The sequence below is a fragment of the Hyperolius riggenbachi genome, chromosome 5 (genome assembly GCF_040937935.1).
Source record: "Hyperolius riggenbachi isolate aHypRig1 chromosome 5, aHypRig1.pri, whole genome shotgun sequence".
Taxonomy (NCBI): Eukaryota; Metazoa; Chordata; class Amphibia; order Anura; family Hyperoliidae; genus Hyperolius; species Hyperolius riggenbachi.
The window spans coordinates 40660463-40676600 of record NC_090650.1 but is presented as its reverse complement, the minus strand read 5'-3'; the positions used below and the strand labels follow the sequence as shown (position 1 = coordinate 40676600).

Below are 16138 nucleotides of genomic sequence, written 5' to 3'. Positions count from 1 at the left end.
TAAAGTTATTATGCTCTATGTTGGTGTGTGGCTGAGTGTATTCACATACAGGTACACCCACATCAACAATACAGACATAAATGCATTTAAAGAAAAACACAGCAAAGTGAAAGTGATGACAAGTGACAGACCTGAGCAGCCTTCTGATCCCCGGGTGACAGGTGAGGAGCAGGACAGACTAGACGACACTTTTTATACAGACACCCCTCCTACACCCCTGCGTCACACAAGCAGGGGGCCAGAGACTGTCTGTGAGTCAGTAGTATTACTAGCAGCGCTGCTGAGATCACTGCGGTGACAAAGAACAACGCAAGAAGCGAGCACAAACAATGTGACACTTACATCTGCCTCTCCGCATTCCCACATCCCGGATGGGAGAGCTCGATGGCAGCTGAGGAGGATGCCAGGAACTGCGCTACAAACAGATCAGCCAGAGGGAAGTGCAATATTAAATACTGATTGAGTATAAAATACCCTAAATAAATGTTAAAAACACAAAAGTAATTTAACCGTGATTTTCAGAGGCAGTGGTTTTAAAGGGAACCTGACGTGAGAGGGATATGGAGGCTGACGTATTTTTTTTCCTTTTAGGCTAGTTACACACCGGGACGTTGCGTTATAGTGGACGTTATGGTCGCATAACGCCCCCCAACGCAACGCCTGCCGGTGTTGGTAGAGGACGTTGAGTGAGCCGCGTTAAGCGGCTCTTTCCGCATTAGGGCAATGAGAGTGGCGCTGATTGGCCGGCGGGACCACGTGATGTGGAGTGAAACACTCCGCATCACGTGGTACCGCCAGCCAATCAGCGGCCACCAGTGCAGTGCATATTGAGTAGCCATGTGCGCGGCTACGTAGCGGCCTCTCCCCGCCCCAACACTGAGCATGTGCAAACAGTCTAACGCGGCTTAAGCCGCTGGAACGCTATAGTATGCTGCACGTTCTGAAGAACGTGCAGCGTTGCATGTAACGCATCGTGGGCAGTGTAAACAGCCCCATTGACTTTGTATTGCTGTGAGTTGGGGAGAGTTTCAGGCTGCACTAACGTGCGCCTGTGACGTCCCTGTGTGGAAGCAGCCTTAAAGGACCATTATTGTGAAAAAATGTAAAATGTAAAAAAAAAAAAAAAAATGTAAACATGCATATAAGAAATATGTTTCTTCCAGAGTAAAATGAGCTATAAATTACTTTTCTCCTATGTTGCTGTCACTTACTGTTGGCATTAGAAATCTGACAGAACTGACAGGTTTTTGTCTAGTCCATCTCTTCGTGGGGGATTCAAAGTATTTAATTTATTCTTTACAAAAGTACTCCCTGAAAAGGATCTGTACAAAGATGCAACACACACACACACTCACATTTGCATACTATTCTGGCAGTTGAACTGAGCAACTACCATTCACAAAGGCCTGGTGCAAACCAGAGGAGTTTTTCTGAGCGTTTTGAGTTTAGCGTTTAGCAGCAGATTTAAAAACTCAAAACGCTCAGAAAAACTCCTCTGGCGTGCACCAGGCCAAAGTGCTTTTAAAAATTCAGGAAATCCTGAGAATCCTCCATGAGGAGATGTGCTAGTCCAAAACCTGTCAGTTCTGTCAGATTTCTACTACCTACAGTATTTACTGACAGGAACATAGGAGAAAAGTAATTTAAAGCACATTTTACTCTGGGAGAAATGTACTTATGAATTTGTGTATTTTAAATGTTAAAATGTTTCGCAATAGTTGTCCTTTAACCTGTATACGACCGCTCAACGCCAACTGGCATGAAGTCCTGGGGCGGGGTTTTGCAGGAGACCGCACGTGCCGATGCTCCGCACCGCGATCGCCACTAGGAGGCTGTTAGACGGCGAAACCTCCGTCTATTTACATAGTACAGCGCTGCGATCTAAGGCAGCGCTGTACTGGGGACAGCCGTGTGACACAGCTGTCCCCCTGGGAGGCACAGAAGCCATCGGAGTAAATTGTCGGGCGCCGTGCGATCATTCCAAATTGGGGGATGGGGGTGGGGGGGTGCACATCCTCACAAATTAGCCTCAGGCAGCAAAAAGTCTAGAACCGGCCCTGACCTTACAAGACGGGCCCCCAGGCTGTGAGGGTCACCAGGGGTAGGCAAGGGAAAGGATGTGAACATGGGGGGGGGCTCATTAATGTTTTGCTGGGGCCCCCATGATTTGCAGATATGCCACTGAATAGAGGTGAACCCACAGCCGCCATTGCAATGTGCCCAAATTGTAATCGTGGTGCATGTAGCGTTTTTGCATCGATTGCGCTCCAACACAAGCGATAGATGCATTTAGAGATATGAAAGAGCCTATGACCTTTTGTGCAAGGGGCGGGGCTAAGTGCCAGAAGTTGGCAGAAAATGACATCAGGAGACCCGGTAAGTATTTTAGACTTAATTTTGCACAAAATAACAAAAACACGCTAATTGGAAGTGCTGTTTAATAGCCGGAAGTAGGTTGTACAGCTCTTCTAATCACTGGCGAAAATGCTGGGAAACGCTGCACAAAGCGCTCGCGCCAATGCAATAGTCAGGCCTTAAAGAGAATCTGTATTGTTAAAATCGCACAAAAGTAAACATACCAGTGCGTTAGGGCAGTGTTTCTCAACATTTTATTGGTATGTACCCCTTTTAAAACCCTGTACTCACCAAGTACCCCTTAGCATAGTAAACATTATCACAAGTACCCCTTGACAAATATATATTTAAAGCTAGTACATGATAATTGGTTCTAAACTATTTCCAAGCATTTACTATTGCTTTCAAATACCTAAAACACTAATTTGGTGTTGTTTAAATAGGATTTATCATTTTCTACAACTCTAAATTTGTTATTCTTGGTTAAGTATATAAAGCCCGAGTATCCCCTGGAACAATCAGAAGTACCCCCTGGAGTACGCGTACCACACGTTGAGAACCAAGGCGTTAGGGGACATCTCCTATTGCCCTCTGTCACAATTTCGCCGCTCCCCGCCGCATTAAAAGTGGTTAAAAACAGTTTTAAAAAGTTTGTTTATAAACAAACAAAATGGCCACCAAAACAGGAAGTAGGTTGATGTACAGTATGTCCACACATAGAAAATACATCCATACACAAGCAGGCTGTATACAGCCTTCCTTTTGAATCTCAAGAGATCATTTGTGTGTTTCTTTCCCCCCTGAGGGGGGAGTGCATAGCAGAACCACAACACTGAAGAACTTGGCAGCCTTCCAGACACAGGCTGACAAGTCTGACAAGGGAAAGATACATTGATTTATTACAGAGACTGTGATAGTACAAAGTGCTGCAGTAAGCCAGAACACATTAGAATAGCTTTTGGAACTTGTAGGATGATAAAAAACAGGATGCAATTTTTGTTACGGAGTCTCTTTAAAGGATATCCAAAGCGATGGATAAAACCTAGCTTTACCTACCTGGGGCCGGCCCCTAGAAGTCGCGTGTGCCCGTCGCCGCAGTTTCGGCCTTCTCCCGGGTCCCGCTGGCTGGGTGCCGTCTCCTGTGTATTCACTGGCCCGCGCCGAGCATGCCCACATCATTGGGAGCCTGTGCAGTACTACTTTCGATATCTGTCGCCTCGGAAATCCATTAGGAGGTATGAAGTACAGCTTGGCGCAGCTATAGCAGTAATGCTACGGTATGCAGGCATGGGCAAACTTGGCCCTCCAGCTGTTAAGGAACTACAAGTCCCACAATGCATTGCAGCAGTCTTACAGCCATAGTCATGACTTATAAAGGCAAATGCATTGTGGGACTTGTAGTTCCTTAACAGCTGGGGGGCCAAGTTTGCCCATATAGTCCATGCCCCATGCAGAGGTAATTCGAGGAATTGGCGATTGACTGAGGCTGGGTACACACATAAAATAACATGAAATGCTGCATTTTATGTCATGTTTCATTTTATGTTGTGTGCGTTTTTTGTGCGCTTTTTTTTACTTTAACTTTTTTTTTTACTGCGTTTTTGGTGCGTTTGCATTAGCGTTTTTTTTTTACCGCAGATACGTTTTTCAAGAGTTTTGTATGCGTTTTAATATGTTGCGTTTTAATGTGTTTGCAGTTCGCATATACAAACTGCATAAGCGTTTTATGCAAATCACTAGGAAGACAACAGGAAGTGGAAATACATCAGAAAACAATAATAATAAAAAAACGAATGAAAATGAAAAACGCATACAAAACGCAATACATTGCATTCACATTGACTTTCATCATGTGCGTTATTGATGCATTTTTGAATATTATGCAACAAAACCAGCATTTTTTTTTAAAAACGTATGTTTCAAAACGCATATGCATTTTTTCAAGTGGCCCATAGACCATTAGCGGTAAAAGCGCAGCGTTTTCTGCAACGCTAGCGTTTCTGGTAAGTGTGCACCTAGCCTAAAGGATACCCGAAGTGACGTGTGACATGATGAGATAGACGTGTATATACAGTGCCTAGCACACAAATAACTATGCTGTGTTGCTTTTTTTCTTTCTCTGTCTGAAAGAGTTAAATATCAGGTATGTAAGTTGCTGACTCACTCCTGACTCAGACAGGAAGTGACTACAGTGTGCCCCTCACTGATAAGAAATTCCAACTATAAAACACTTTCCTAGCAGAAAATGGCTTCTGAGAGCAGAAAAGAGATAAATAGTGGAATTTCTTATCAGTTAGGCTAATTTCACACCAGGACGTTGCGTTAGAGGGGGCGTTAAGGTCGCATAGCGTCCCCCTAACGCAACGCCTGGTGGTGCTGGATCTGGACGTCAGAGTGAGCCGCGTTGTGCAGCTCACTCTGGCGTCAGTGATGCCGTGATGCGCACTCTTGTGCGCATGCGGCATCACGTGTTCCCGCCGGCCAATCGCCGCACAGAGCGGCCGCTCCAGGAAGTAAACACTGCAGTCACAACGTGCAGTGCATATTAATTAGCCATGTGCCTGGCCGCTCTCCGCTCCTCCACAACATTACTGAGCATGTGCAAGCAGTCTAACGCGGCTCAGCCGCGTCTAAAGTACTGCATGCAGTACGTTGTCTTGTGACGCAGCTTTACAATGTAACGCAACGTGGGCACTGTGAACAGCCCCATTGATTTTCCATTACTGTGCGGTGGGCTGCGTTACAGGCTGCTCTAACGTGCGCCTGTAACGTCCCACTGTGAAACCAGCCTAAGGGTCACACTGTAGTCACTTCCTGTCTGAGTCAGCCACTTACATACCTGATATTTAACTCTTTTAGGCAGAGAAAGAAAAAAAGGAACACAGCATAGTTATTTGTGTGCTAGGCACTGTACATACACATATCTATCTCATCATGTCACACGTCACTTCGGGTATCCTAAGGCATCTGCCCCGGGCTGCAGCGAGACCACAGCGGTCCATTGGAATGGACATTACACTGTTCGTTCCCACTGGCCACACTTGATTCGGGGTAAGTAAGAACCAAGTCTTACCCTTTCTTTGCCTCAATTGTGAGACAGGGTGGAAGTTACTTTACCAATAATGCCAATAATGATCCAATCTTACCAATTCACTATGTAATATAAGAGACTGCCTTAATTATACATTCAATATTTTCACTCAATTTACCCTTCTACTACACACATTTGGTAACACTGGATGAAAAGGATTGGATCATTAGTGGCCACCTTTAGCCTCAGTTCAGTGTGTTGATTGCTATGTATACACAATATTATTTATACATACAGTATTACTTCCACATTCACTGCACTGGCAGACCTGATGGCAGCTGTGGTGCTTCATCACTCTGTCCACAACCAATGGAGAAAGATCTGACTGGAAGAACTAATCCTTTCCCATTCCACCAACATCTGCAGTGAAGTAATGACATAACAGAGTCTGTCTGTCTTCAGCAGGGGGCGGAACGGATGTGCGGAGCCGCTGCTCCGGGAGGAAGAGTTTGCAGGGTGCACCGTGTCAGACAGGCAGCAGAGGAGGACAGAGTGGCAGCATGGTGGGGTGCAGCCGGGTCCTGCTCAGGAAGGTAACATTGTAACACTGTCTGTTCTATGTGTATATCGCCCGATCACCTCTCCACACCGGGGATTGTCCCTGATGTTTGGACTCTAGTAACACCTGGCTATTAGTAATAAACTGACTATAAAGGACAACTGAAGTGAGGGATATGGAGGCTGACATATTTATTTCCTTTTAAGCAATACCAGTTGCCTTACTATACTGCTGATGCTCTGCCTCTAATACTTTCAGCCATAGATTCTGAACAAGCATGCAGCAGATCTGACAAGATTAGCTGCATTGCTTGTTTTTGGTGTTATTCACACTCTACTGCAGCCAAACAGATTGGCAGGGCTGCCAGGCAACTGGTATTGCTTAACAGGAAATAAACATGGCTTCTTCCATGTTCTTCTCACTTCAGTTGAAGTGAACCACCAGAGTAACCAGAAATCATGGGGCTCCCCTGGTGAAGCATTAATCAGACCCTTCCTTCATTCATTTGGATACTGGGGGAGTGCTGGAATGGGGGGCACCTGTACAGGAGGGAGAAAATACAGGAAGTTGAGTGCCATGGTGTCGGTGCGTCTGTGGCTTAAACTATACCGGAGGCGAGCCTCGGTTAGAAAAAAATCATATACTTACCTAAGAAGACGGAAGCCTCTGGATCCTAATGAGTCTTCCCATGCTGTCCTTGGGTACCCGAGCACAGACCCCTCCACAAAGGAATCCGGCGACATGTTGTTGGCTTCCTAGCTCAGGCTCTAAGCTCCTCTTTAAGGCTGCTTTCACAGTAAGACGTTACAGGCGCACGTTAGTGCAGCCTGTAACGCTCCCCAACGCACAGCAATGTAACTGCAATGGGCTGTTCATAGTGCCCACATTGCGTTACATTGTAACGCTGCACGTCAATCTTAGAGTGCAGCATGCTATAGCATTAGAGCGGCTTTGCCGCGTTAGCCTGCTTGCACAGGCGCAGTGATTAGCCACGTGGCTAATTAATATTCACTGCACTCTGCTGACGTCACTGGCGGGTGTTCCGCTCACGTGGTCTCCACCAGCGCATGCATACTATAGTTACTATACTATAGTATGTATAGTATGCATACTATACTATAGTACGCATCACGGACGTATCAAAGAGTCGCTTAACGCGGCTCTTTGCTAACGTCCTTTGCCACCATCACCATGCGTTGCGTTAGGTGCACGTTATGCAACCTTAACGTAGCACCTAACGCAACGTCTTAGTGTGTAAGTAGCCTAAAGGGGTTCTGTGGTATTCTACAATTCGAACAAGCTGACACTTACCTAGGGCTTCTATGAGCCCCCTGCAGCTATCATGTCCCATGCCAGCCTCCTCCGATCGCCCGTTCCCCGCCGCTGGTCCCAGTTTAATATTCGTCTAAACAGACAAATAATACTCGCTCCTGCTCGCGGCATCTGGAGCTTACTGCGCAGTATGAAGTTTTCTTGTACTGCGCCTGCGCAGTAAGCTCTCGATTATGCGTGCGGGAGCGAGTACAAGCATGGCCGTTCAGGACCGGCGGCGGGGTACGGAGCATCGGAAGAGGACGGCACGGGACATGACAGCTGCAGGGGGCCGATAGAAGCCCCAGGTAAGTGACAGCTTGTTTGATTTTTAGAATACCACAAAACCCCTTTAAGCACAAATGCAGCTGTATTGTACCTGAGCAAGGGCACTAGAGGCTCCATGCTGCTGCACAGACTCGGCCGTGCAGGTGCAGTGCAGTCGCTTTGTGCAGGAGGAACCCGGGCAGAGGACTAGACACTAGAGGACAGCGTAGGAAACTTCTATAGGTTCCAGAGGTTTCCCTCTCCTTGAGTAAGTGTTTGTTTGTTTTTTTAACCTGTTTTCTGTCAGTAAATGGCATCTGAGAGCAGGAAAGAGATAAAAAAGGGGCAATAATTCATAGATTTGAGTTTTGACATACTTCAGTGAAGGTGTCATTAAGCAGAGACAGTGAAACAGTAAAAACTTAAAAACTAGATATAAATATAAAATAAACTGTGGGATATCATTTTTAGGAGAAGGAGGATAGATACAATTGTTTTTCTCATTAGTTTATTTTCACCTTGGATATCCTTTAAGAGGCAGTGGACCACTATGGAATAAATGTTGACATTCTGCGTCCCTTATTAATGGCAGGAGAAATGGCATTACATTTAAAGGGGATTGTACGGAAAATAACCAGATGAATAGAATTTCTTAGTTTCTATAATATTACTTTATAAATGATTTAGTCGGTGTTTGCCCATTGTAAAATGTTTGTTCTCCCTGATTTACATTCTGAAATTACTCACAGATGGTGACATCTTTGGTGTTGGCAGGTGCAGCTCTGTGGAATGTTTGTATACTGGATGTTCTGAAGACAATAGAAAAAAAATCTGGTCTCCCAGAATGCTCTGGGAGGAGAATTCCACGTAGCTAAACAGCCTAGGCTGTGACATCATTGGGAGGGCAGGGCTTCATATTGCAATACATAGATATAGGAAGTGTTTCTGATGCTGAAGTGCAGTGTAAACAGGCCCCACATTTGTTATTTATTTTTCCAACATAGTGAATTATTTTTAGGATAAGTGATTACAGTGAGGTGTGTCTCTTGATATCATTCTGAGCAGTTCATCTAATAATGGTTCTCTCCTCTGCAGTATGGAAACTTCATAGACAATCTTCGGCTCGTGGTGAGGGGCGGAGCTGGAGGAATGGGGCTGCCACGCTTAGGAGGTGGAGGAGGGAACGGTGGGGATGTGTGGTTGGTGGCCAAGAAAGGTGTGACCATGAAAGACGTCAAAGAGCGGTACACACGCAAGAGATTTGCTGGTGGGGTCGGACAGAACAGCAGGTGAGTGTCTCATTCAGAAATCATTATCCTGGTAATTGGATCATGGATTTATTTAGTGTGTTGCGGATGGGCACAGGGTCTGTTGCATTTTAGGTGTTATCTCAACGGCAGTGGTTTAGCTTTATCGGCACAGTAAGTTGGCTGGTACATTTTAATCTTGCATACTAGTTTGAGATGAGCAAATAATGTTCATGGATTTTAGTGAGGATTAGAACTGGGCCCTCAGATTAGGATATGATTAGAGTTTTGGGTGAGGGTTAGTTCCATGCTGGTCTTTGGGTGAAGGTTAGGCTCACTCCAGGTGAGGGTTAGGTTCACATTGGACTTTGGGTGAAGGATTAGGTTTGCGTTGGTCTTTGGATGAGGGTTAGGTTCACATTGGGCTTTGGGTGAAGGTTTAGGTTTGCGTTGGTCTTTGGGTGAGAGTTTAGGTTTGCGTTGGTCTTTGGATGAGGGTTAGGTTTGTGTTGGGATTTGGGTGAGGGTTTAGGTCCGCATTGAGCTTTGGGCAAGGGTTAGATTTAAGCTGGGCTTTGGGCAATGATTCAATTTGAGTGGGTCTTTTAGCAAGGGTTCAGGTTCATCCTGGGCCATTGACCAGGGTTTGTGCTGGGGTTTTGGTGATGGTTATGTTTGTATTAGACTTTGGTTGAGGGTTAGTATTGGGCTTTAGATGAGAGTTCGATTCACATTGGGCTTGGGGCGAGGGTTAGATTTGCATTGGGCTTTGGTTGAGGGTTCGGTTTGCATAAGACCATGATTTGAGGGTGAGGTACATACATTGTTCACGACAACACCCTTTATGTGCCAGCAAGATGAGTTGTCATGGGCAATATAAAGTAAGGTGATAACTGTTGCCCACACACACATTCATAACAATCCTGTCATGTGGTGTAGTGAAAGGGAGTGTCAGAGGGTTTGTTGCTTGGTCCATAGTTCCTCAGATGCCATCCTGATAGAGCAATGCTGGTCTATCTCCACCCCCATTGTACCATGACTGGAGATATTGTGATGTGATCTTCTCATGTGAATCTTTTGGTTCCGGGTATGGAATGAACTCTGTCATTTATCACAAAAACAGGGACCCTGGAGAAACATCCTTCCAAATATCTTCTCTGCAGGTAGAATAAACTTACATCCAGTACCTAATCCTGTTCCTTTTTTTTTCTTCCTATCCTTTTAGTGTACGCTCCCTGAAGGGTCCATCTGGGCCAGATTGTCTGGTGAATGTTCCTGTTGGCATAACTGTCACCACTGATGGTGGCACCAAAATAGGTGAGGACCAAACTTATCTCCTAATTTCAGTGTGTTGTGTCTTGATGGTGCTGGAGGACCTAGACCTCCGTTATTCAATGTACAGTTTCAGATAGTAAATAAACAGAGGTTAGGTTACACTTAAGAGGGAAACCAGTTATATCTGCAAAATATGTTATATGTGGGCCAGGTTGTCCTCTTTGTATGGTATCTTAAGGTTTTCAATAAGGAAACCCGTCATGGGACAAATATGCGGCCTAATAATGTTGATGTAAAAAGAATGGCCGACCGTAATATCGATCTTATTTTTGAAGTTTGTGTTTTTGTTCACAAAGTCACTTTGACCTCTGCCAATACATAGCTGTAGTAGATGCTACTGGAAAACCGAGAACCCAATATAGTGTAGTATGTGCCAAATCAAGGTCTCAAATAGGGATGGTCGAAAATGCCAATTACCGATACCACTGAAAGTGATTTAGTGGTTGCCAGGGGTAACCGACGTTCGGCACCAGTAGTATAAGAACTGCACTTAGTAACTTGACCTTCGCACAGCAGCAGCAGACATGGGGCTCGATTCACAAAGCGGTGCTAACCTAGTTAGCACGCCTAAAGGCTTTGGGCGTGCTAACTAGGGTGCTAAGTAGTTAGCACGCACAAAGCTTTAAGAAATCGCGCACAAAACTTTATCGGCGTAAAACTTTATGCGCGTAAAACCTTAAGCGTGCAAAAACTTGACGCGCGCAAAAACTTGACGCGCGCATAAAGGTTTACGCACGTAAAGTTTTGCGTGCATAACTTTGCGCGCGACGCGTTTTGTGCACGAATTAGCGCGTGAAAAGCTCTTTTAGGCGTGCTAAGGGGATTTTCACAGTCGTGCTAACTGCTGTGTGAATCAAGCCCATGGAGTTGGATCACAGACGCCTCAAGTAGTTAAAAGGGCACTACAGCGAAAAATTGTAAAATTTTAAATATGTGCAAACCTAGACGAATAAGTACATTTACAGTAAAATGAGCCATAAATTACTTTTCTCCTCTGTTGCTGTCACTTACAGTAGGCAGTAGAAATCTGACATAAGTGACAGGTTTTGGACTAGTCCAGCTCTTCATAGGGGATTCTCAGCAAGGCTTTTTTTCTTTATACAGATATTCCCTAAAAAGGATTTAAACAATGATGCTGGCCAGCTTCCCTGCTCCCGACACAGTTTTTTTTGGCAGTTGGACAGAGCAACTGCCATTCACTAAGTGCTTTTGAAAATCAATATATTCCTGAGAATCCCCTATAAAGAGATGGACTAGTCCAAAACCTGTCACTTCTGTCAGATTTCTACAACCTACTGTAAGTGACAGCAACATAGGAGAAAAGTAATTTATGGCTCATTTTACTCTGGAAAAAATGTACTTCTTACTTGTATATGTTTGTACATATATTTAATTTTACAGTTTTTCGCTGTAGTGCCCCTGTAAGGACTACGGGTGCATAAACCATTAGCATTCTTTGTTACATCAGCAAAGCACGAATATGAATATCACCTCAGCGTTGCATTGCAATCATAAGTCAGTCCTATTAACTGACCTAAGTTTTGGCCTTCAGGATATTAGGAAATTAATCTAGGCTATGTGAAGCAAAGAAGAAAGTCAGCTAGAAAGTGAAATTGAAGTGAAGCACCCTGGACACTGTGAGTCTCTGCTATAAACTGCGGCATACTGACGGTAATCTGATACCCGGAAAAGTATTGTTTTTATACGGAGTCCGTAATAATTACGGATTTCTGCAAAATATTACGGATTCCATGAAAAAGAACGCTTTTACTGTATAGTATAGTTCCAAATAGTTACTCTAATTGGCTAAATACTTCCGAGTTGGAAGCATTGAACCAATCAGAATGCAGAATTTTTCAGCGAAAATCGGATTGCCGCGGTTATAGACCAATCACAAGACTCGAATACTACCAAGTATTTCCGAGTCTCCTGATTGGCCTAAAATTTCCATGGTTTTTTGATTTTTGCATTTTCTGAAATTTTAAGCCAATAGGAAGGCTAGAAAATTCTTGGTAGTATTTGATCTTCTGAGTTCTGTAATTGGGCTAAAATTACAGAGTTGCGTTAAATCAGATTACCGCAGAAATCCGATTCCCGGATGTCGATTTCAGATCGGAATATCTGAAATTTTTCATTTCGATGTAAATTTCTGACCATCCCTAGTGTGAAATGACCTAGAGTGGAGTAAAGGCGGGTGGGGAAAAAACCTCAACCCCGCTCAGGTTAACCACACTGCGATCGCCTAACGCAGGATGGCGGCCACAGGGTGTCTCTCTCGTTCCTCAGCCACGCCATATGGCGTGATCTCACAAAGAGCGAGATTAGACTCACGAGCTCCTGTAACTATAAACAAACGGCCGCAGTGATCAGCCTGCCAGCGGCTGATTAGCGGGCAGGCTGCATATTGTATATATTAAATAAATATTTATATAGTGCTGACATCTTGCGCAGCGCTGCACAGAGTATATTGTCTTGTCATTGACTGTCCCTCTGATGGGCTCACAATCTAATCCCTGCCATAGCCGCTGTGTGTATCATAGTGTATGGCCAATATGTAGGGGAGATACATTTTTTTTTTTTTTTTTTTTTTTATTAATAAATATTGCAGCAGCAATCACATAGCACCAAAAGAAAGCTGTATTGGTGAGAAGAAAAGGAGGTACAACTAATTTGGGTGCTATGTTGTATGACTGAGCAATAAACTGTTAAACTTGCGAAGTGGCGAATTGTAAAAAATGACCCGGTCACTAGGGGGGTACAAACCTTTGGTCCTCTAGTGGTTAAGAAGTCGCTCTCTGTAGATCTGGAAACAAGAGGTGGACAATGAGCAATGCAATAGCAGAGGCGCAAACAAGATTAAAATACACTTAAAACAGTTTAAAAAGGAAGTACTGTTGGACTTACCTCCAGATACTGTAGAAGACACACTTACCTCCAGATACTGTAGAAGACACAAACAGCTTTATTTAGAAAACTCTACTTGCGATGTGTTTTGCAAGACACACCAGCTTCCTCAGGCAAAAATATATAATAGTATCTAAATTTTAAGTCCCATTGAGCTCAACCTCTGCATACGCATACATTTAAGATTTCACAATTTTTCATAACAGTCCTTTAACCTTCTTGGGACTGGCTGCTTAACCCCCCTTAAGGACTAGAGCATTTTAGGTGTGTGTGTGTGTGTGGGGGGGGGGGGTTGCATTTAGAGTGTCAGGCAGCCGCATCGCCAGTGTAGATAGTTAGCCGTCATGCCCCCAGTATAGCCAGGTGTCCCCCATATTGCCAGCAGCCTTTACTCACCTCCCAGGCTCCAGCCATGAGCTGCTCCAGCCCCCTCCGCTCTGCCTGGCATCCCTGCTCGTACTGCTGCTAAGTTCCGGGTCTCAGCTTGATGACGTCATCATACTGTGATCTTACACTCAAGGCAGAGCCAGCAGAGATGCTGGCAGAGCGGAGGGGAATGCCGATGGATGGGGGAAATGTTAGGCAGGTGAGTCCCCATCCTCTTCTTCCCATCATACCACCACTGCTTTCGCTAATCACTACGATTGGCCAGCGACCGTAGTGATCACATGATCAGGAGCCAATCGCCATGGCTCCTGATCACTGAGGGGAGATGTCATATGACAGCTTAATCTCCCCTGTCGGGTGTGCACAATCGCGTCGGTAGCGCTACAAGCAAGCGGCGTAAATCCTATGCCGCATCAGAGTTATGCAGCCACAAGTGCGGCGCAGGATTTATGCTGCGTGGTCCCCAGAAAGTTATAGAAACTTTAGTGAAAAAAGGGGAACAAATAAATCAATACATTGCAAAGTGTGAAGTCAAATATAGAAGAGAGATCAAGAAATAATTGATATTCACCATGTAATTTGTTCTTGTTGTTTGATCCACAATCATCCTGCACGTCATCTTTACTACTGGCAGACATGAAAAAAAACAGCCCCACTACCATTATCTATAAACACACCTCTTAAAGAGACACTGAAGCAAAAATAAAATTATGATATTATGATTTGTATGTGTAGTACAGCTAAGAAATAAAACATTAAGATCAGATTCATCGGTCTAATTGTTTTCAGTACAGGAAGAGTTAAGAAACTCCAGTTGTTATCTCTATGCAGAAAAGCCATTAAGCTCTACGACTTTGAAAGTCGTGGAGAGGGCTGTTATCTGACTTTTATTATCTCAACTGTTAGTGAACAAATTTCTTTTTCTCTGCCAAAGGAGAGTTCTTTAGTTCACAGACTGCTCTGAAAGAATCATTTTGAATGCTGAGTGTTGTGTAATCTGCACATATTATAGAATGATGCAATGTTAGTAAAACACTATATACCTGAAAATAAACATATGAGAATATCTTCTTTGCTGCTAATCTTCTAGTAATTATTCATAGTACACAACCAATTCATTATATCATATTTTTTTTCGCTTCAGTGTCTCTTTAACAATGCAATAGGCTAAACGGTTGTTTTCTTGTAAATAGATATACATATGCACAGAGGGAGATTCTGGTTGCTTGGCAGTTGGAAACAGCTGTTATTTCTAACAATGCAACAAGGCTCCCACCGTGTGATGCTGGGACCTTGGTCATGACATCACACTGTGGGAGGGGTTTTACCACAATATCAGCCATACAGAGCCCTCTGATGATTTTTTTTGAGAAAAGGAAAAGATTTCTCATGGGAAAGGGGGTATCCGCTACTGATTGGCATGAAGTTCAATCGTTGGTTACAGTTCCTCTTTAAGAGTAGCTTACTGGAATTGTCTTTGTCGACCTCCCCTACTGAGACCATTTTTACTCATTAGATAAAGTCTTTTGTGTTTTGTGTCTTGCAGCTGAGCTGAATAAGGAAGGGGAACAGATTCGGGTGGCAAGAGGAGGTCATGGTGGCACCTACAGGTCAGAGTTCCTTCCAGACAAGGGGCAGCAGAGGATAGTGCGGCTGGACCTGCAGCTGATTGCGGACGTGGGATTGGTTGGGTGAGTGTGTCGGCAGCAGATCAGAGGCTACCATCCATCAGTCTGTGGTATGTAGGGCAGAGGACCAGTCCACTGTGGAGGAGGGGCAGTAGCACTAGGTCAGCGCTGGGCAAACTACGGCCTGCCTGCGCTGTACATTCCTCCCCTTACCCCCTCCCTCCTTGCAGAGTCGCGAGCGGGCGATAAGCGTGGGTTAAAAGTAAAACTCACCTGCTCGCCGATTCCAGCGTCGCCTCTCCATGGCAACAGGGCATCACATGACACGCCGTCAGGACGTACCAGCATATTACACGCTGGCACGTCCTGACTGTATGTCATGTGAAGCCCTGTTGCCGTGGAGACGCAGCGCTGGTATCGGCGAGGAGGTGACTTTAACCCATGCTTATCGCTCGCTCACGACTCTGCATGGGGGGGGGGGGGGGAGAGAATCCTAGGAATGTGGTCCACAGCATGCCGCCTGGTCCGCGCAAAGTTTGCTCAGCCCTGCCCTAGGTCGTTGTAACTTTTCGAATGCAATTTGTTAGAAAAAAAAACTACCTGTATATCTTTAAAATTCAGTTGAAAAAGGTTTCATATTTATAATTTAAAGAATAGACTTGTATGGTGAAGCAGATCACAGGTCTCCAGGTCCTCACTGTTGACAGACTGGTGCCATGCACGTTTTCTGGGGGGGAGGGGGGTTGTTAACTTACCTATGTCGCCGCCTATAGCCGATGCGTTCTACGTAACTCCACAACTTCCACCTTTAAAGGGAAACTTAAGTCACCTTAAAAAAAAAAAGTTTCCTGGGGCTTCTATCGGCACCCTGCAGCCGTCCTGTGCCCACGCTGGTCCTCAACGATCCTTCGTTCCTCTGCCGCTAGCTAGTTTCATTTTCACGGGCCACTGCGCATGTGCTACCCCAGCAACGTGTATCCTTGCAAGCGTTGCTGCTCGCAAGAGCGTCCTGCGCAGGCACAGTGGCACGCTGACTCCGAGTCGGCAAAAACAGAACTAGCTGGTGGCGGGGAAAGAGGATCGTTGCAGACCAGCACGGGCACAGGATGGCTGC

The 16138-nt window shown here is 44.9% G+C and overlaps 2 protein-coding genes across 4 annotated transcripts in view; one reads left to right on the top strand and one right to left on the bottom strand.

Annotated features, from left to right (window-relative positions):
• FAM237B (family with sequence similarity 237 member B) overlaps positions 1-16138 on the bottom strand; it is a 34971-nt gene that overhangs the window by 18554 nt on the left and 279 nt on the right. The window contains exons 2-3 of one of the 3 annotated variants that reach the window (XM_068235539.1): positions 13010-13046; positions 12869-12908 (exon numbers count right to left, since the gene is read on the bottom strand). In XM_068235539.1, the coding sequence (XP_068091640.1) occupies positions 12869-12908; positions 13010-13046 (77 nt within the window). Of the gene's footprint in view, positions 1-342; positions 416-5714; positions 5840-12868; positions 12909-13009; positions 13047-16138 lie in introns of those variants that run through there. The other 2 variants (XM_068235540.1, XM_068235542.1) reach the window with 2 other exon arrangements.
• Positions 5914-16138, top strand: part of GTPBP10 (GTP binding protein 10) — a 34236-nt gene continuing 24011 nt past the window's right edge. The window contains exons 1-4 of the mRNA XM_068235534.1: positions 5914-5979; positions 8619-8812; positions 9996-10087; positions 14943-15087. Coding sequence (XP_068091635.1) covers positions 5947-5979; positions 8619-8812; positions 9996-10087; positions 14943-15087 — 464 coding nt within the window. The 5' untranslated portion in view covers positions 5914-5946. The remainder of the gene's footprint in view (positions 5980-8618; positions 8813-9995; positions 10088-14942; positions 15088-16138) is intronic.